Source organism: Pelodiscus sinensis, chromosome 22, assembly GCF_052426305.1.
Source record: "Pelodiscus sinensis isolate ZL-2025 chromosome 22, ASM5242630v1, whole genome shotgun sequence".
In the NCBI taxonomy this organism is placed as follows: Eukaryota; Metazoa; Chordata; order Testudines; family Trionychidae; genus Pelodiscus; species Pelodiscus sinensis.
In genome coordinates, this window is record NC_143073.1 from 13863106 (window position 1) to 13884237 (window position 21132).

Sequence of the window (21132 nt, forward strand, 5' to 3'; positions counted from 1 at the left end):
GTCCCCCCTTAATCTTCTTTTTTCCAAACTAAACAAGTCCAGTTCATGAAGCCTGGCTTCATAGGTCATGTTCTCTAAACCTTTAATCATTCTTGTCACTCTTCTCTGTACCCTTTCCAATTTCTCCACATCTTTCTTGAAATGTGGCGCCCAGAACTGGACACAGTACTCCAGCTGAGGCCTAACTAGTGCAGAGTAGAGCGGCAGAATGACTTCACGAGTTTTGCTTACAACCCCCCTGTTGATACAACCTAGAATCATATTTTCTTTTTGTGCAACAGCATCACTCTGTTGACTTATATTCAACTTGTGGTCCACTATGACCCCTAGATTCCTTTCCGCCATGCTCCTTCCTAGACAGTCGCTTCCCATCTTGTATGTATGGAACTGATTGTTCCTTCCTAAGTGGAGCACTTTGCATTTCTCTTTATTAAACCTCATCCTGTTTACCTCTGACCATTTCTCTAACTTGCTAAGGTCATTTTGAATTATGTCCCTATCCTCCAAAGAAGTTGCAACCCCACCCAGTTTGGTATCATCTGCAAACTTAATAAGCGTACTCTATCCCAATATCTACATCATTGATGAAGATATTGAACAGTACGGGTCCCAAAACAGACCCTTGCGGAACTCCACTTGTTATCCCTTTCCAGCAGGATTTAGCACCGTTAACAACAACTCTCTGACTACGGTTATCCAGCCAATTATGCACCCACCTTATCGTGGCCCTATCTAAGTTATATTTGCCTAGTTTATCAATAAGAATATCATGTGAGACCGTATCAAATGCCTTACTAAAGTCTGGGTATATGACATCCACCGCTTCTCCCTTATCCACAAGGCTCGTTATCCTATCAAAGAAAGCTATCAGATTAGTTTGGCATGACTTGTTCTTCACAAACCCATGCTGGCTATTCCCTATCACTTTATTACCTTCCAAGTGTTTGCATATGATTTCCTTAATTACCTGCTCCATTATCTTCCCTGGGACAGACGTTAAACTGACCGGTCTGTAGTTTCCTGGGTTGTTCTTATTCCCCTTTTTATAGATGGGCACAATATTTGCCCTTTTCCAGTCTTCTGGAATCTCCCCTGTCTGCCATGATTTTTCAAAAATCATAGTTAAAGGCTGAGATACCTCCTCTATCAGCTCCTTGAGTATCCTGGGATGCATTTCATCAGGACCTGGTGACTTGCTGACATCTAACTTTCCTAAGTGATTTTTAACTTGTTCTTTGTGTATCCTATCTTCTAAACTTACCCTCTCTCTGCTTGTATTCACTACGTTAGGCACACCTCCAGACTTCTCGGTGAAGACCGAAACAAAGAAGTCATCGAGCATCTCTGCCATTTCCAAGTTTCCTGTTACTGCTTCTCCCTCCTCACTAAGCAGTGGGCCTACCCTGTCCTTGGTCTTCCTCTTGCTTTTATAGGGAAGAAGCCTAACTGGTCACAGATTAATCAGGTCTAGAACCCATAAATCCTAGCTCCCAGCTTCCCCTCCCCCTTTAACCACTAGCCCCCACAGTCAGGGAAAGGCCCAGCTGTCCTAGCTCCCATACCCCCTGCTCTACCCACCCCCGTCTAAGAGCCAGGTAGAGAACCCAGGAGTCCTGGCTCCCAGACAGCACTATGCAGGAGGCCAGACCACCTGACCATTCAGCCTGGGCACCCACAGAGGTGGACAGTGCAGAGGAGGGTGCCTGAGCATGGTTGTGCCCATTGGGCTCCACTGCCTGCTTTGTCGTAGCTCTGGGAGCTCTCCATGCTCAGGAATGTCACAGCAGTCGCTCTGTCACAGCAGTCAGCCCTCCCCCTGCGGCAGCCGAACAGGAGCAGACCAATGATTTGCTCTTTGTTTATTCCCCAAATGGAGCAGCTCACTCAGCTGTCAGATACTTCCCGGAGCTTTCCAAGGGGCAGGTGCAGGCCTGCAGAGAGCACAGAATGGGAAGGGACTGTCTAGGAAAGAGTGCTACAGAAAGGGATCTAGAACGTGGGTGGTCAACCTGTGGCTCTTTGCTCCAAAAAAATGCGGCTCTTAAGGTTACGGCATGCCCGGACTGCTCATGGCCACTCTGTGCACGCACCCCAGCACCTGGAGGGAAAAGCGCATGGATGCAGCAGCTCTGGTGAGACCCAGGAATTGGGTTAGAGCGCGGGTGAGATGGGAGTGCCTGGCTCTGGGGGAGTGTAGAAACCATTTCATATTTAACTAGAAGCCATCTTGTATAACAGAAACCATTTCAGCTTTTCTCTTTAGCACCTAAACCAGAGTGAACTTTCTGTCACCCCGTGAGAAGAGGCCTACAAGATGGGCTATTGGTATGTGTTAATTGGGCTGCTTGGGACAGGAGATGTACTCCGTCGTACCTGTCCACCATCTTGCTGGTAAAGCTTTGTTTTTCCAAGTTTAATTGAGGATTTCTGTAATTGGATGCCCTGACATAAGACTGTTTGGCTAAGGATATAAAGATACTAGGATTGATTGTATTAACAGTCTTACTGGGCCCGGCTCTGCTGGGACCACGTTTGGCTCACTTTGCTATATTGATCAATAAAGCTGTCTGTTTAGCCGCCTAAAACTGAGTGAGGGTATGTCTACACTACCACCCTAATTCGAACTAGGGTGGTTAATGTAGGCAACCAAAGTTGCAAATGAAGCCCAGGATTTGAATTTCCCGGGCTTCATTTGCATCTTGCTGGGTGCCGCCATTTTTAAATCCCCGCTAGTTCGGACTCCGTGCCCGCAGCTACACGGCAAGATGGCAGCGCCCAGCAAGATGCAAATGAAGCCCGGGAAATTCAAATCCCAGGCTTCATTTGCAACTTCGGTTGCCTACATTAACCACCCTAGTTCGAACTAGGGTGGTAGTGTAGACATACCCTGAGGCTTTTGCTTCGACAGGACCAAAGCGGCATTGGTTTATAGCAGGGGAGGGGCAGGGTGCCTGGCTTTGGGGGAGGGGTGCGTGGCTCTCTGCACTTAGTTATTTTGGCTCGCAGGCTACGTCTACACTGCCACATTTTTGCAGGAGGAAAAGCAAATGGAGCGCTCATTAGCATATCTTGTGCTCTCATTTGCATATTCTCTTCCGATCCTTTTTGCGGAAGAGGTTTTTGGGCAAAAAACTGCAGAGTAGACGGGGCCATTTTGCACAAAATACCCCTTTTGCGCAAGAGCCCTTATTCCTCAAAAAATGAGACACTGCCTTCCCAAACCACCAGCCTGGCCCAGCCACACTCTGCCCCCACCTCCCATAGGTGTTCTGAGGGTGGAGTGTTGCTGCCCCAGTGCCCCCCTTCCTTGTGCTCTGGGACAGAGAAGCTGGAACCACGTCACCACCTCCCCTCCCCTCTCCTCCCCTCTCCTAGGGCTCCATGAGCCACGCTGCATGCACACTCCCCTTCTCTCTCTTCCCCTCCCCGGTGCACCAGGGAGGCTGAGACATGCTCGTCATGCTGTCCTGCATCCTCCCCTCCCCATCGGGGGCTGGGCCCTGAGCAGAGGGGGCGGGGCTGTAGGTGGGACTGGGGGTCTGCCTCCCCCAGCCCGAACTGTACCAACTGCTCATTAGTGTGAGTGTGCAATGTGGGGAGGAGTGTGTGTGTGTGTGTGTGTCTGCCTGTGATGGCGCATTGGGGTCCCTCGCCTCCTGCACCCCCGAAATGGCACGAACAGACTCCACCAGCCGGTAGAACAGAGGGAGTTTATTGCCTCTCCAGAATACAGCACAGCACAGATGTCATCAGGTTACTGGGCAGGCCTAGGATGCCTCAGCCCCCCCTTGATTTGGGGGGGTCTCGGCTTCTAAACCCCCCAGCCTGTTGCTGAGGCTGCTTCCTCCATGCTCCCAGACCGAAAACTAAGTAACTCTCTTCCGCCCTGCCCCCCAGCCAGGGGTGGCATTCCACCTTCCTTTGTTTCTCCCCATGGGGGGGTAGCTGGTCAGACAGGTTTGGAGCCCCCTTTGCATAATGACTCGTGTTACAGACAGCAGAGGTTGCCACAGCTCTAGCAAGTTACCCCCACTACGTCACAGTTCTCCCCCCTCCGAGAATGAACTGAGTAGGGTCACTCCGCTCGTGACCTAGGGAAGTTCGGGTCCTCTGCGTGGGAACCCGCCCTGGGCACATGGGTGCTCCCCTTGACTCGGGCCGGTCGCGGCGAGGCCCCACATGAATTGGCTTCCCTCTGTCCACTCGCTGCCCCGCTCCAGGGCGACTGGCACAGGCCTGTCCTCTGTGGTCACACCCACCCTTCTGCTGGCCTTGATCTCTGGCCAGGGTCTCTCGGGCCGGGGCCATGAGCCCAGCGAGCCTTCTCTGGACAGCCAGGGCATCTTCCACCTCCGACGCTCCATCCATGGGGGTCTTCCCCTCCCATAACTCTCTCAGCGAGCCCAGAGGCTCCTCCATATGGGTAGGGACCCCCAAGCCGCTTTCTTCCTGTCTTGGGCCTTCCCACCCCTCTGGCAGGAGTCACAGGACCGGCAGTACTGCTGCACGGCTGCAAATATCCCTGGCCAGTAGAAGTGTTGGAGCAGCCTCAGCCGAGTGCTCCAGATCCCCCGGTGGCCCCCAAAGGGGATGTCGTGGGCCAAATACAGCAGCTTGAGGCGATGCTTTTGGTGGACTACCAGCTGCTGCTGGACCCCCCATGCCCTCACCTTCCTGGGGGGAAGCCATTCCCGGAACAGGGAGCCCTGCTCCCACAGGAATCTCTCCTGGCCACCTCCTCCCAGGGGCTGAGCTGCACGGAGGCCAGCCTGGTCCCTCAGCCTCTGCAAGGAGGGGTCTGCCTGCACCTCAGCCTGGAATTCAGCTGCTGAGGCAGGGATTGGGACCTGTTCCCCACCTTTGCCTAGGTCCGGGGTCCCAGCCTGGCTGGACCCCGTGTCCACCGTGATGGTACCTTGAGGACCCTGTCGGGAGGCCTCCCCTGGATCCAGGTTGCCAGCCCCTCGTTGGCTCTGGCTCTGGGTGGTGACTAGAGCCCGCTGGGATTCATGGGGCCGCTCCTCTAGGTCATTCCCCATCAGAACCTCGGTGGGCAAGTGCGGGTGCACCCCCACTTCCTTGAGACCTTCCTTGTCCCCCCATTTCAGATGCACCCTGGCTACAGGCACCTTAAACGGGGACCTGTCTGTGCCCTTCAGGGTCAGCTGCATGTGGGGTAGTATCCGGTCTGGGGCCACTATGTCAGATCGGGCCAGTGTCACCTCCACCCCCGTGTCCCAGAAACCTGTCACCTTCCTACCATCCACCTCCAGGGGTATGAGGCACTCGCTCCGCAGGGGCCACCCTGCTCCCACCCGGTACACGGAGAAATTTGCCTCCCGAGGGTCAGACCTCCCAGGGGAGGTGCACTGAGCATCCTTCCCCTCTCTCTGAGCTGAAGTTTGTCTGCCAGCCCCTGCCTCTGGGGCAGCCTGCCCTTCCTCCAGCCCCAGCCAGTTAACCCTGGACAGTCCCCGGTCCTGGGACCTGGTGCACTGAGCCCTCTTGTGGCCTTTTTGCCCACAGCGATGGCAAGTTAGTCCCTGCGGGCCCCTTTGGGCTGTCTCTGTCCAGGCCCTGGCTGGTTGTCGGGGGCGCAGACGACTCGTCTCTTGGGCTCGCCTCATAGATGACTCCCTCCGTCGCTCAGCCGAGATCTGGTCTCTGCGCGATTCCCTTTCTCTCCGGGACTCCCGTTCACACCCGGACCGGCTCTCCGTGAACTCATCCGCCAGTCTCCCGGCCTCCTGGGGGGGGGTCTCTGGTCTCCGGTCCTTGAGCCACAGCCTCAGTTTGGGTGTGCATGCTTCATAGAACTGCTCCATCATGAACAGCCTGAGCAGCTCCTCTGCGGTCTGGGCTCCGACTCCAGACACCCACTTGCGGCAGTATTGCACCAGGCGGGAGGCCAGGTCCACATAGGTCTCCCGTGGCTCCTTCTGCACCCCCCGGAACCTCTTCCTGTACATCTCGGGGGTCAGTCAGAACTTGTGCAGCAGGGCCTCCTTGACTCGGTTGTAATCCCCTGGCTGTAGGTCCTCCAGCTGACTGAGCACTCCGGCCGCCTCCTGGTTCAGTGCGGGGATGAGCTCCTGCAACCAGTCAGCTGGGGGGACCCGTTGCAGTCCACAGGCCCTCTCAAAGGAGTTGAGGAACCCGTCTATGTTGCCCATGTCCTTCAATTGGGCCACCACGAGCCTCTCCAAGCGGCTGGTAGCCCTGGGACCTTGGGGCCCATCCGCACTTGGCTCAGCCGGGGCCCCGCCAGTTCTCCGCTCTGCCATGGCCAACTCATGTTGTCGCTGCTTCTCTCGGTCCTGTACTTCCAATTCCTTCATCTGCAGCTGGATCTCCAGCTGCCACAGCTCTGCTGAGCTGGCTCCTGCCCTAGATGGGCTACAGCTTGCAGGCCTCCCGGGGAAAGCTGTCCCGTCTCTCCTACAGGCTCCAGTGCTCCGCCTCCTTTCAGAGCCTGACACGCTCTCAGGAGGGGTCTGGCTGCTCCCTCTGGGGACAGGATCCTGGCCCCGTGGCTGGTCATTCTCTTCCAGCCGGGCAATCAGCTGGGCCTTGGTTGCTTTCTGCACAGGCAAGCCCCTCTCTCTACACAGCTTCACTAGCTCTGCCTTCAAGAGTCGGGCGTAGGCCATCTGCCTACTGGTTCCCTCAGTGCAGACTCACCAGTCTAGTGCTGCAGTGCCCACGATTCCCAGGAACCGCTTCGCTCTGTCCCCAGCATGCCTGGCTCCAGGGCTCTTGCTTCTACTGCGCCTTGTCACTCACCGCTGGAAGCTCCATCCACGGGGTGCAGTGCATCCCACCCCTGGCACCAGTGTGATGGTGCGTTGGGGTCCCCCGCCTCCTGCACCCCTGAAATGGCACGAACAGACTCCACCAGCCGGTAGGACAGAGGAAGTTTATTGCCTCTCCAGAATACAGCACAGCACAGATGTCATCAGGTTACAGGGCAGGCCTAGGATGCCTCAGCCCCCCCTTGATTGGGGGAGGGGTCTCGGCTTCTAAAACCCCCCAGCCTGTTGCTGAGGCTGCTTCTTCCATGCTCTCAGACCAAAAACTAATTAACTCTTTTCCGCCCTGCCCCCCAGCCAGGGGCGGCATTCCACCTTCCTTTGTTTCTCCCAATGGGGGGTAGCTGGTCAGACAGGTTTGGAGCCCCCTTTGCATAATGACTTGTGTTATAGACAGCAGAGGTTGCCACAGCTCTAGCAAGTTACCCCCACTACGTCACACTGCCCTTAGGATGCGATTATGCAAACGAAGCACGGGAAATTCAAATCTGAGCTTCATTTGCAATTTCACTCAGCTGCATTTGCATTCCTCTCTTGAAAGAGGAATATAGTGTAGACCAGTGGTCCCCAACATGGTGCCCGCGGGCGCCATGGCGCCCACACCCGCCAACAACCTGGGCCGGCCCTGCCCCCGGCACGCGGCGCACAGGAGGCGCCGGCCCCAGGCGCGCGGCTCGGGTGGCGACGCTGGTGCCAGCCCCGGGCCCATGGCACAAGGCGCTCAGGCAGCCCCAGCTCCGGCCCTGGGGCACATGCCGGCGTCGGCGCCTGGGTGCAAAGGCATCTCTGTCTCCTGGCATGCCCCCGGACGCGCAGCCCCGCCCCCGGGCACCCTGTGCGTGAGTGGCCCCACTCCCCGGGTGCCCAGGAGCCTCTAAAGGTTGGGGACCACTGGTGTAGACATAGCCTCTCGGGGTGGGGGGAGGAGTAGGAGGCAGGCTGCTGCTGGAGGGAATGGCCTCGGCCCTGCTGGAGGGAATGGACTCTGCCCCCTGTGTGTTTGTATGAGATTTGTTTGTGTGTGTGTGAACAGAACCAAGTAAGCTATTTTCAGAGACTATCATTTGCAAAGAAACCCAAACCAAAACAAAAAGATGCAATTTGGGGGCACCCAAAATTCTGCATGGTTTTGAGTTGAACTCAAGAGATTATTGCTGGCCAGAAAGAATAAACACAAATGAAAGGGACTTCTGAAAACACCAAATGGTTTTGTTGTGCCTTGATTTACCTTTTGGGGATTTTTTTTTCAAAAGACATAAAAATTCAACACAATCTTTTGGGGGCAAAATACAGCATTTTTTATGGCTTTGTTTCAGCAAGCAACACACCGGAACTCCCAGGTCACCCTGAAATGAATCTTTTTTCTCACTTTTTTGGTCTCAGATACTGAACAGAATCTTGCTCAGTCACCCAGGTCCTGTTGTGTGTGTATCAGCAGGGTTGGCCCAAGGATGGCACCCTAGATGATCTATGATTTTGGCACTCCTCCCCGTATTCAATAGTGAGAAAAATGAGTCAACTAGAATGAAATTTTACTTGTATTTACTTGGCATGCAAAATAAACAATTGTAAAAATAAAAACCTTAATCTTACAAGTTCTTACGATTCTCCTTTTTACAATCTTGTTAAAACCTCTTACCGAGGTTCTCAGGTCCAACACAATATAAATCCTTCATGGGCATGGTGTGTTTGGGACCATGGCTCATCACATGGCAGAACTGCTGTTGCGGGTTACTGATCGGCCTTCACTAGGGCTACATCTAGACTGCATCCCTCTGTCGACAGAGGGGTGCAAATCAAGCACATCGAAATTACTAATGAAGCAGGGATTTAAATATCCCATGCCTCATTAGCATAAACGTGGCCACCACTTTTTTTCTAAACAGAATTGTTTCGAAAAAACAGGCAGGCTAGATGCGGATCTGTTGAAAATAAAGCCTTTTTCGACAGATCCTGTATTCCTAAAAAAATGAGGTTTACAGGATCTGTGTCGAAAAAGGCTTTATTTTCGACAGATCCGTGTCTAGACTGCTCTTTTTTTTTTTTTTAAACCCTCTTTTTGGAAACAAAAGTGGCAGCCATGTTTACACTAATGAGGCACGGGATGTTTAAATCCCTGCTTCATTAGCAATTTTGAAGTGCCTAATCTACATCTCTCTGTCGACAGAGAGGTGTAGTCTAGATACACCCTAAGTGGCAAGCAACACCGACTCAGCTGTGACTGGACAAAACTGGACTACTGAAAATGAGGAACGACCAGGCCCTGCCCCAGGCAGCAAATCTAGGTGGTACTCTTTTGAAGCTGTGCTCTCACTCATTTTAACTGTGGGGCACAGCTGTGCATGCAGACAATGTGAAATCCACGATGTACTTGAGAGAGTTTGTCTGTCTGTCTGTTCAAGAACTCCTCCTAAATGGTAGTGTGAGAGTAGAAAGAATTATATTGTAAGAAAAAGATGAATTATACTGTAATAATAGAATAAGTTCAAGGAATACTGTTTGTCTCTGAACAGGAAAGAGAAGATTATGTTAATGTTGTTTGTAGGTATGCAGGATGGAGCAGAGTGGAGCCAGGTGTGTCTGGGATAGCAGGAAAAGGAACATTAGGTGTTAGACAGAAAGTAATCGAGATGACCAGCGAGATATGGACAGGAGATTGCTGAGGCTTGATATGGAAATGAAGATACATAACTAGTCTCATGGGAATCATGTGAAGTTTTGCCCCTTTTGTACTCTTGTTAATTTTGCTTTCTTTTGTCTGTATAAATCAAGGGGTTTGAACCTTGTATGGTGCTCACATTTTCGGGGTGTATTAGCAGAGCGGCTTTGCTAATAAACAGAGTGGCCTGACAAACTTGTGAATCCTGTGTCTGACTTTTACAGTAGGAACACCAAATTTTATATGCAGCTTCCTCCTGTCATAAGTTAAAGCCAGGGTAAGGTCCAGGGGCCGGATGCAACCCTCTGCTTGCCTGTATCTGGCCTGTTACAGGTTCTGGGGCACGAGCACCCACCCTGGCCTGGGCGGAGCCCAGTGATCCCCCTCCGCCTGTCTCTGTTTTTCTCTGGGGCGTCCCTATGGGTGCGAGCTCCCGTCCGCTAGGCCAAGGACGAAGCCCAGCGAGCCCTCCGCCTGTTCAGCTTATGAGACCGCAGGGTCTCCGGGGCCCTTGGCCCTGCTTCAGAAATCCTGAGTGGGTCCTAGACCGGGTTGCTTCCTAACCCCCTCTGCCTGACCCCGTTAGTGGGGAAGTCCCCCGGGTCCTACCATCGTTTCAGCTTCTGGTTCCGGACGGGTGGGATCGCTACCTCCCGGGCTCCTCGGAAGCCCTTCCAGCCGGGGCGTCGGGGAGGCTCCTTGCCTGTCACGGCAAGGGTCCAACCCCCCACTCCCCTTGACTCTCTCCTGGGCCCGGTTTAAACAGCCCGCCGTCGGACGTCACAGGGTGTCGTGACGGAAGTGCGGTCCTAAAACCCGCCAGCCGTGCTCCCGCTGCCTTGCCCGCGGCTGCTTCTCGGCTGGCTGGTCACCTGGGTGGTCCCTGACTTCAGAGCAGGCTTTGGCGAGCCCATCACATGGCCCTTGAGGCTCAGGGCTCCCCTTCCTCTCAGAGTTGGGGAGCCTGCGCTAGCTCGGGTGCCCCTCTGCTGCCCCCGTGGGACTGGAGCACACAAAATCTATTAAGCAGGCCCTGGTGTGTGAGGGGAATGTGTGGAGTGTTTTTCTCCTTCTCAGTAAAGGTTGGAATTTTTTTCTTCTCACTTGTGTGTGGCCCCCAACTGATTTTTCTGTGGGTCAGTGACCCCTGACCGAAAGAGGTTCCCCACCAGTGACTTAAAGCAAGGGTTTGGTTGCCTCAGGAAAATGGGATGTGCCTGGAATGGGAATGCTTCTCATAAAACCATACAGAAGAGAAACAAATCACCAGGTAGGTGAAAGGGGCTGGCTGGGGGTGCCCCCTCTAGTCAGGGACTGCCACAGCCCTGAGCTTTCCTCCCCCGCATCCCGGCACCCTTTAGGGGCAAGGGAGTTTATGCAATGGGGGCAGTGTGGGTTCTCCGTTGGTCAGGGTGATGCCCAGAGCTGTTACCTTTTATCTGTCTGCATCAGCTGGAGCAGCTGTGTTTGCCCAGCTCAGGGACAATGGGAAGAGACAGAGACCGAAAGGCCTTCTCTTCTCGGGGCGTCAGGTGATGTGCAGCCTATACAGGGTCAACCACACCTGGCTCGAGAGGATCAGGTATCGGAAATGACTCCAGTTTGCTATTGGGGGAACTGATCTCACATTCCAGCTGCCAGTCCTGTCCCTGCCCTGGGGTGACTCCAGGTGAACTGAGACCCGAACCACCCACCACATTCTTGGGTTTGGGCGTTCATTGTTAGATGGGCAGAACCCTGTGTCTCTGGCTGTGTGTCGGTTTGTGTGTGTGTGCGCGAGAGAACACGTGTCGCTGTGCGTGCTTCCGAGCGAGTGGATCCTTCCATTTTCTCCCCCATACTCCCTGGGTGTCCCCTGCCAGAAGCAATGGGAGCCACTAGTGCCCCGCCCTCTCACACTATCCTGAGGCCCCGCCCACACCCTTTCCGTGCTTCTTTTCCTGAGGCCCATCTTATGCCTGGCTTCTTCTCCCCGCCCCCCAAGATCTTGCCTCTTGCTCTCTTCTCGCTACCTTACAGCTAGTAGAAAGTGGAGAGCCATGGGCCCCTGTCCTCCCGGCCCTTTCCAGGGCCTCTACCCCCTGCCATCCACGCATGCCAGGGGCTCTGTGCACCTCCCCATTGTCCCACACACACGCCCTGCCAGGACACAATTGTTGAACCCAGTTGAACTCTGCATGGCTGGGCATATGTCAGTTTGTGTGTGTGTGTGTGTGAGGTTCCACCATGTGCCATTAGCTTGGGGAACTCCCTGCTACTGTGCAAGAGAACTTGTGTGTCTCTGACCACATCCAGGGGTTCTGGGAAGACTGTGGTTCCTGGGATTTTTTTGTCTGATTCTTTGACCCCAAACTCCTGAGACTGCGACAATAATTTGACTTGGGACAAAGGCACCAAGCCTGCCAGGAAATGGGAGTGGAAGGGGAGGTATGCCGGAGACATTTCCAGGGACATATTTGTTTTGTGGGTGAAGAAAAGGGAATGCACCTTGGATCCAACCTTTGCTCTAATCACACACACACACACACACACACACACACACACACACACACACACACACACACACACACACACACACACACAGCCAGAGAGAGAGACACACACACACAGCCAGAGACACACACAAACACACACACACACAGAGCCAGAGAGACAGGGTTCAGTCTGTGTAATAATGAACGCCCAAAGCCAAGAATGTGGCGGGCTGTTCCAGTCTCAGTTCACCTGGTGCTGCTCCAAGGCAGGGACAGGACTCAGGGCCGGAATATGAGATCAGTTCCCCCGGAGTCAATCCAGAGCCCCTCCATCCAGGTGCAGCTGAGCCCGCATAAGCCATGTGTCACCTGATGCCGGGAGAAGAGAGGGCCTTTCAATCTTCATCTCTTCCCATTGTCCTAGGAACCTGATGAGCCAGGACAAACACAGCTGCTCCAGCTGGTGCAGTCAGATAAAAGGCAGCAGCTTTGGGCAGCAGCTTGACCAACGGAGAACCCACACAGGGCACTGCTGCCCCCATCGCAGCTGCTGGAGACGCCTGGCTGAGTAAGGGGTAGCATGGCCTGGGCTCCTGGACTGGGAAGAGAGTGGGGTCTGGTGGGTTAGAGAGGGGCTGGGAGCCAGGACTCCTGTCCTGGGTTCTATTCCCAGCTCTGGGATGGAGGTGGGGGCTTGTGATCAGAGTGGGAGCCAGGACTCTTGGGTTCTCTCCCTGGCTCTAGGGAGTGGAGGCTAATGTTAGAGAGCACAGCTTGTACTGAGCCCCACTGATAGCAGTCTGCCTAAGCAGGGCCCTGTGACAGGGGATTGGCCTCATTTCCCTTCCCTCCTGTGACCCCTTCCCCCCTTCTTTTCAGACATGGTGATACTTCGCTGGCTGCCCGGATGCCTCCGTCCCTTCCTTGCCTCTCTGCTAGTCCGACTCACCGTTCCAGTGGGTAAGGGTGGAGAAGCTGGGGAGGGTGGGTGTCTCCTTGGAACTGGTTTGGGGGAAGGGTATATTGTCCTGGGGCCATTGGCCTGGGGAACTCCTTGCTGCTGGAGCCCAGAGCCCAGAGAAGAGCAGGTTCCCTGATACAATAGGATCTTTGGGTTGCTCTGGATTCTGAAGGGGACCGAAAGCATCTGGAAGGAACGAAGCTGTAGGGTGAAGGGCTCTTGCTGTGAATGGAGCAAGTGGAGGGTCAAACATCCATCTCAGCCTAGCCCCCAAGGTGGACAGTCGACTCTTCACAAAACCACTGGATAATTGGGGGCTTTATCCTGGAAAATTTTAACCACATTGATAACATTTCTCCAAACTATTGAATTTGGGGTCAAAAGCATCAAACGGGGGGTGGATTTACAATTTCTTAAACTTCTCACATTTTCAGCCAAAACCTTGTTAAATGGGAGGGACTTTTGCAAGCTCTCATGTCTGGGGCTAGAAACTCCCACAAATTCAGTTGTGGTGTTTTGACCCCAAACTTGTCACTTTGGGAGAGACTGCAGCCCAAATTTGGAGGGAGGGGGGTCAGAGAAAAATGCCCCCTTCTTTTCACAGCACAAGGTTTTGATCTTTGGGGGTTGTCACGGGTGATTTTACCGCAGCGCCTCACGGGAGATGTAGCCTGGTCAATAAACCTGACTCATAGGCAATGTTCCCTCTAATCTTTTCAACCCATGTGGATTTTTTCCATCCATGTGCAAAATAAATTTTTCTGTGTGCGCCACGACATGTGAGAATGTGCACCACCAGGAGAAACACAAAACCGAGCTGTGTGCACTCTGCTAATTAGCTGGATGGCATTGGAATTGCTCCTGGGTGGCCACCCAAGTGCTCAGCTTGCAAGAAATGCTGCTTATAGGTGTGCACAGGCACCTGGGTGGGGACCAGGTCAGAATCCCAGGGCTCCCATTCTTGGGTGGGGGGCTTGGTGACTCTAATCCCTGAGCCTAAAACCCTCCCAGCATTGCCTCAGATGTCCTTTCCCTCCTTGTAGCATCCTCCGATGTCCGCTCCTGTCCGTGTACTCAGGGGTGTTGCCCTCCCGACTGGTACCAGTACCGTGATTCCTGCTACTACCCGGTGATGACCACCAAAACCTGGGAGAAAGCCGAGGTGTGTCCCGCCGGGGTCCGAGGTCCCAAGCCATCTGGCTTGGCCTGCCCTCAGGGAAAGGGGAGGGCTATGATAGCTGAAGTGCGATTAGGGACATGATAACCTGTAATGGGGGGTGGGTATTGGAGGTAAGAGCTAGGGTGACATTAGGGGCACGGGTGGTGCAGTGGGGGCTGGAGTGGAGGGGAGGAGACTGTGAGGGGGGCAAGGGTGGTGAGTGTCACAGAGCCACAAGGACCCCCCCCCCCCTTCCCAGGGTCTCCCTCTTCCCCAGGATAAGACCCATAGATTTTCTACCTCTGTAAGCTGAACCCTGGGCCCGCAACCTCCTGCTTCCCCCCCAGGAGCTAGTTCAGAGAGTCCCTGTGGGACAGACCCCAGAGGGAGACTTATCCCATCGCAGAGAACAACACACACCCCGGCCTACATCTGCAGGGACCCCCAGCCGGCAACATCACACCCGGGATTCTCAGTCAGCTGCAGCCACTGTAGAAAGTCCTCAAAAATGAGGAATCCTGTGACTCCTTTAAAACTAACAGATTGATTGGGGCATCAGCTTTCGTGGGTACAAATCTAACAAAGTGGGTTATTCCCAAATCAATCCATTAGCCTTTAAGGTGCCACAGGACTCCTTGTTTTTGCATTACAGATTTACACGGATCCCCCTCTGAGGATGTGCTCAGTTAGCCCAGAGAACAGAAAGTCACAGCATGGGCCATCTGGGTCAGCCCCGAACCCCATCCCTTGAACCTCTTTGTCCTAGTTCAGGAGTGTGCCCAGCTGCAGTACAGGAGGTTTCTGGGGACACCACTGAGAGGGTCAAATCAGGATGAATTTTTAGAGAAAGGGCTACTTGCAGCCCAAGACTGGGGAGCCTCTACTAAAAGGGTATGTCTACACTACCCTCCTAGTTCGAACTAGGAGGGTAATGTAGACATACCCTAAGGCACCAAACCAGTCACAAAGAGAACTATCTCACCACATGGTCTAACCAGAAAGCACCCAATCAATCCCCTTAACACCCTTCCCACTCACCCCTTCTCCTGTCCCACAACCAGCACTCCTCCTTGAACAGAGGAGAGGATATGAAAATCAATATCACCAAATCCAAACAGGTCCTTCCGATCCCAAAGGACCAGCCACAGTCCCAGGTCAATTTATACTATGCTGAAAGAGCACACTGGGCCAGTCCTTTAGAATCTAACTTAGAAAGGTCTATGCATGAAAAGAATGAAAGAAATGTTGTTAACTGTTGTTAAACGAATCCAAGTTCTTAGTGCAGGCTTGTAGCAGAGATGGAATTAACTGCTGTCGTAGATCAAGTCTCTGGAATACATCCTCTGTGGTGGAAGGGGGGCGATATCTGGGGTGGGGAGTGGAGGAAGAGGGGGTGTGATGTGGGGGAGGATGGGCAATCTCTGGGCCGGGGAGTGGAGGAAAGGGAAGGCTGAGATGTGGGGGAGGAAGGGTGATCTCAGATGGGGAGTGCAGGAAATGGGGGTTGAGGTGTGGGGAGAAATGGGGGGCAGGGACTTGTTGGGGTAGTGAGAGGTCAGGCTGTGCTCCCCCGGCACCTGGCATCTGTCATCCCCCCAAGACAGAGTGCAAGGATCTGGTGGAGGGTGCCCACCTGGCATCCGTGCACAGCGCAGAGGAGAACAACTTCATCTACTACCTGATGGGCACCCCCAACAATGACAAGAAAAAGGAAGGCTATTGGCTCGGGGCCCACCGCGACTCCCAGGTGAGGGGCTCTGCCACTGCTCTCCCACCAGATCTCATGTCCCACCTCCAGCCCTTGGTTCAGCTCCGTGGCACTTCCCTGTCAACTGCCTTTTTGAAGCATGGACCCAGCAGCCTGTGTAGGGTTTCGGACTCAGCTCATCCCCTGTACCTGGACACTGCCCCCCCACTACACCCCACTTTGCACCCCACTTTGCACATTAGCCTCATGCTGATTTCTTTGTCTGCTCTGCTCCCTCGATCCTTTCCTGAGCCCCCACTCTCCAGGGAACTGGCACCAGTCTGTGTGACTGCCCTGCCTGCCTCATTCCACACAGGCTAATGGTGGGACTTCTGGCCTTAAATGCAAGGAAACTGAATCACAAGATCAACACATTGCGGAATCAAATTCCCCCCCCCCCCAATATTTTTTCTCTCCCAAAATGAAATCCCCACTGGCAATGTCCTAAAACAAGGGGGTTCCTCCAGCTGCGTTTTTCTGGTGAGAAAACTTGGGATGCAAATTCTGGTCTTCATATGGAGTGGATCGTGGCGTATAGGTACTTCCATGCAGTGGGAGATTGCAGAGCAGCTGGCTCTTCCCCACAGAAGATGCAGGTCTGAGAATAAAGGTCGGATGGCAGCAACTTTCCCAAAGAACACTGTGGATTTGCTGTTCCTCAGTCATTCATATATGCTAGCTCAGCCATCAGATACGGGCTGGCCTAGTTAGTGACCTGTTCTAACTTGTCTCAATACCTCTTTGTCCCCCTAGGGCCAGACACAGGACAAGGCCCCCTGGCGCTGGACTGATGGCTCGGCATGGGATTATAGCAACTTTGGGACAGGCAAACCAGACAGTATCACTGGAGAAAATGTTGTGGCCTCTGGGAACTTTGACAAAGGTAATGGAGGCTAGGCAGGAGCAGGCCAGGCCCCTCCATTGGCCCCCACTCTGCTCATGTCCAGTGTGATTTCCTGATGCTGAAAGTGAGGGCACATGGACACCCTGCCCCAGGGACTACACTTCCCGATGGCAGGGGTGTGACAGCCAGCCCTCTTAGTCCCCGAGAGGAGGGAGGATAGAACCCAGGAGTCTTGGCTCCCAGCCCCCCTGCTCTAACCATCAGTCACCACTTCCCTCCCCTCCCAGAGGTGGGAAGAGAAACCAGGAATCCTGGCTCCTAGTTCCCCAGATCTAACCACCACCAGACCCCACTCCTCTAGAGGTGGGAAAAGAACCCAGGAATCCTGGCTCCCCGCCTATTCTCACTGATTCTCACTTCCCTACAGATGCTATCACTTGGGATAACTATGAAAATTCCTTGGAGTTCATGTCCGTCTGCAAACGCTCGCTGGACTGAAGGGCTTGAAGGCCATCTTGGAGGTACCAGCTGGGTTTGGCTATGCTGCCCCACTGGTTGATGTGTGGTGGCTGCACACTGCCCTCCTGGATTTGCTCAAAACTGGGGTGAATCTGCCCCCAACCACTGTTCCCACTGAGATTTTCCATCCATGACCGGAGTGAGTTTTGTTATGTGCACCAATACTGAGGTCATGTGCGCTTGTGCAGATGTGTTCCACCGTGGCGTCTGCCAGTTACTATAAATATCTTCTATAACATTTTAAATATTATATATATATATACTGCAAAATGTTCAGTAGCCATTTGGTATCTTACATGTATCCGTTCCTTTGAGGCATAAAACAAAATTGTCCATTTTCTTGATATAACAAAGAAAATAGTTTATGATTATAATTGATACATGAAACGAAATAGTTATCACTGTAATCTTGCATTTCAAGCATAAAGTGTATGTTATTTAATGGGCTCATTTCTGAGCACTATGTGCACATATTGCTCCCTGTTATTGTAGCCAGACAGAAACCCCGCCCCCCTCTCCCCTCCTCTCTCTGACATCCTTGAGAGAGAGAATCCTTGAGAGCGAAACTCTGTCTTCAAAGGCTCCAGGGCCTCCAGAGGTGCTGGAATAACAATGGCCCTGCTAGACAGGAACCAGATAACAGGGGGGATTGGGCCTGCAGGCGATCGGGGCCTTGAGCTGCCCTTGGCTGGTACCAGTATTGATACGCCTACACACACAGAAGAGGAATCTGCCACCCCATCAGAAAGACTGTCTGGCCCTAATGATTTAGTTACCTCCACCTCACAGGTGCAAATTAAGCTTCGGACCCCCTGTGGGAATGGGCGTCACAAAGACGTTCCAACTTAATTGGCATTTTAATGATAAGAGAAGCGTCTACATGACCACAGGGGTATAAAGTGGGGCCCTGTGCTCCACTCTAATTGGAGATCCATCCATATACCTGCTGGTCAGGTGGTTTTGGACCCCTGAGACTTTAGGGACGCCTTCGTCTCATATCGACTGCTTCCCGTTGGTATTGAGAGAAACGCTGGCTTTGCTGGAGTAAGGATTGCAGGGGTGTCTGCTAGGTGTCTGTTTGTGCGCATTCAATAAGAGCTCAGAGAACCAAAAGGGTTTCATGGTACCTTTAAGTGACTTTTCATTGTATTTTCTGTGTTGTCTTTTGTAGTGGCTGCGTTATCTGTAACACAGCAGTAACATTTAACAGCTAAGCTTGCCTTGTAACAATAAAATAGTAACTGTTTAAGCTTTAACTTGACTCCTCCTGTTGCTGTAACAGAACCAAACACAATAAAAAAGAACCATAGCTGGTCAGGGGTAAACGCAGTAAGAGCTGAGCGTTGAGTCGTGCCGCCTCCACAGGGCAGACTCTTGGGGTGCCTGTCAGCCTCCCTGGCTGCCCGCTGTGAAGGGACTTTTGTCCTAGCAGTTGAAGTCTCAGGTGTAACGAGCTCTCTCTGCACCACCTTGGAGCACCCGTCAGCCTCCCTGGCTGCCCGCTGCGAAGGGACTCTGTCCTAGCAGTTAAAGACTCGGATGTGATAGAGCTCACAGACCATTCATTACCTCGGCCACCATCTAACAGTTATCTAGGAAACAGGGTTTGTTTTAAATATTTCAGTGGTTTACAAATCACAAATTGTACATTCATCAAAGCTGGTGCACATCAGCTCCGTGGAAAGATTGAGGAATTAAATCCTTCTGCATATTTTCTCTCTATATATTAAAGAAAGTTCTTCCTACAGGGCAACAGAATGACGCCATCACATCACTCTACATCACCCTGCCCCCCAACCCCAACAGAGTTCCCAGAAAGGGAAAATGCGGCCATGGCTCAGGGTTGTTCTCCGCACTCCCCCCTTGGACTTCCTGCTGGCCCCCGGCTTCCCTGAAGGAGAACCAGGAGGCAGCAGCAATGGCTCCTTGCTGTGCTGGCAGGACCCAGGGGAACTGCCACCTCCAGCTGCTTGGGCCAGGCACACTGGGGCCACCACATGCCTGGAGTTCCTACCTGGAACCCTCCCAAGATTAGTGCTTCAGTTGAGGGGAAGGAGCCACCAGCCCTCCCCACAGCAGCGCGTGCGCTTCTCCACCAGATGCCTCCAGCGTGGCGGGTTGGGGTTTTCTCCCCCCCCCCCCCACTTGCAGGAAGCCGGTGCTAGCATTGCCAGATGGTTTTGACAAAAATATCGGACACACTTGATCTCAGATGCGGGGGGCGGACCCGGCCGCGGGGGGAGCGGGGCTGGTAGGAGAGATTGGGGGGGAACTGGCCGGTGGGGAGCAAAGCTGGTCAGGAGGGGGTCAGGGGGAGTGGGGCTGGCAGGAGAGATCGGGGGGAACTGGCCAGTGGGGAGCAGGGCTGGTTGGGAGGAGGTGAGGGGGAGCAGGGCTGGCGGGGGATATCGGGGGGGGAACCGGCTGGTGGGAAGCAGGGCTGGTCTGGAGGGGGTCGGGGGGAGTGGCTATGACTGGGGGAGATCGGGAGGGGGGGAATGGCCAGCGGGGAGTAGGGCTGGCCAGGACAGGGTTGGGGGGAGCAGGACTGGCCGGGGGGAAGAGCGGGGTGGAGTGGACTGGCCTGTGGGAAGAGGGGCTGGCTCGGGCACATGCAGATCCCGGGGCGCTGCCTGTCCGGTACTAGCGGGGCGCACAGGCATGTTCCATCTTGCCCCAGCCCCCCTTCCTCTCCCCGCCCTCCACTGCATATTTGCCTACTGCCTGGCTGGTAGACACACTCGCGCAGCGTGGGCACATCTACCAGCCAGGCAGTACGCAACTACGTACTGATACTCATGATAATAATAAAACGTATTTAATTAGAAAATACCGGACATTTATATGTTCAGTATTTCTCAAATTGTTTCCTGGACAGAAAGCTCAAATACCGAACTGTCTGGTTCAAAACCGGACACTGGCAATCCTAGCTGGTGCGTTAATCTTGCGGGGCAGGAGGAAGGGAGGGTTCCAGGCAGATGCTCCAGGCACATGGAGGCCCCAGTGTGCCTGGCCGGAGCAACCAGAGGCGGCAGTTACCTGCTGGGTACCAGAGCGTCAGGGGCCACCAGTGCAGTGAGAAGCTGCTGCTACCACTGCCCTCTGTCTCAGCCTGGGCCTTCCTCCCGTGGCCAGAGGGGGGCTGAGAGGGCCGAGGGGAGGAGGTGGCCGGGGTTGGCTGCAGCTGGAGAGGGAAGGAATAGGGGGGGCCAAGAGGCCAGGAACAAGGATGGGGGAGCCAAAGAGGAGGCCAGGGCTTGTTGCGACGGATGGGGGGGGGGGGGAGACAAGAGGCTGGAAGGAGCTGCTGCGTGGCTCTGCTAATGAGGTGGGCATGTCTTAAATTCTTCCTGCATGCCGCACAAGCGCGCACCCTGTTGGGAACTATGCGCCCAGCTTGTGCCCTGGAAATCTGGGCCCCACTGTGCTGCATGCAAAGTCTGAAGTAAACATATCTCCACAGTGTTGGCAGGGGAGTCCTGGCTCTCTTTTCCATCTCATCACCTTGCCTGGGAGGGGAGTGGGATGTGGCAGTTTGGAGTAGGGTGGGAGCCAGGACTGTCTCCTGGGGTCTCTTCTCAGCTCTAGGAGAGGAGAGGGGGCAGGAGGGTTAGAGCTGGGAGCCAGGACTCCTGGGTTCTCTGTGCCCTTTGGGGAAAGGGATCTGACGAACAGAGCAGCAGATATGGACATCAGGACAGTAGGGGAAAAAATGGGCCTGAACTGGCGCCTGCCTTTTTTGTGTATGTGGTAGGGTGGAGGCTGTTCCTCTTGGTCTGATGTGTCTAATGTGGGAGGAGGGACTGTGTGTGGGGGGGGGAAGGAGGGGTGTTACCACCCTTGTTTCCAGGGAAGTATGAGGGGTGGGGGGTGTTTCACTTCTACACCCCACTTTCAAACAGTTTCTTGGAGATACCCTTTGAGTGTCTGCCTCCCCCAAGGGGGCTCATCGCCCAGGAT

At 53.9% G+C, this 21132-nt stretch overlaps 1 protein-coding gene across 3 annotated transcripts; it reads left to right on the top strand.

Moving 5' to 3' along the window:
• Positions 1 to 1085: 1085 nt before the first annotated feature.
• LOC102444692 (snaclec alboaggregin-A subunit alpha-like) lies at positions 1086 to 18436 on the top strand. 3 transcript variants are annotated; one of them, XM_075907200.2, is made up of 6 exons: positions 1086 to 2132; positions 12822 to 12902; positions 13947 to 14065; positions 15663 to 15809; positions 16563 to 16692; positions 17081 to 18436. In XM_075907200.2, the coding sequence occupies exons 1-6, from the start codon at positions 2033 to 2035 to the stop codon at positions 17149 to 17151; spliced, it is 648 nt and encodes a 215-aa protein (XP_075763315.1). In that variant the 5' UTR covers positions 1086 to 2032; the 3' UTR covers positions 17152 to 18436. The 3 variants fall into 3 exon arrangements, with proteins under 3 accessions (XP_075763315.1, XP_075763317.1, XP_075763316.1); XM_075907202.2 differs by lacking the exon at positions 1086 to 2132 and adding an exon at positions 10026 to 12510; XM_075907201.2 differs by lacking the exon at positions 1086 to 2132 and adding an exon at positions 10026 to 10738.
• The last annotated feature ends 2696 nt before the right edge of the window (positions 18437 to 21132 follow it).

Excerpts from the sequence above, each read along its gene's own strand:
- LOC102444692 (XM_075907200.2), top strand. The coding sequence starts at position 2,033 with ATGCGGCTCTTAAGGTTACGGCATGCCCGGACTGCTCATGGCCACTCT. Across the intron at positions 14,066-15,662 it reads AAACCTGGGAGAAAGCCGAG|ACAGAGTGCAAGGATCTGGT; the intron begins GTGTGTCCCGCC and ends CATCCCCCCAAG. Across the intron at positions 16,693-17,080 it reads CTCTGGGAACTTTGACAAAG|ATGCTATCACTTGGGATAAC; the intron begins GTAATGGAGGCT and ends ACTTCCCTACAG.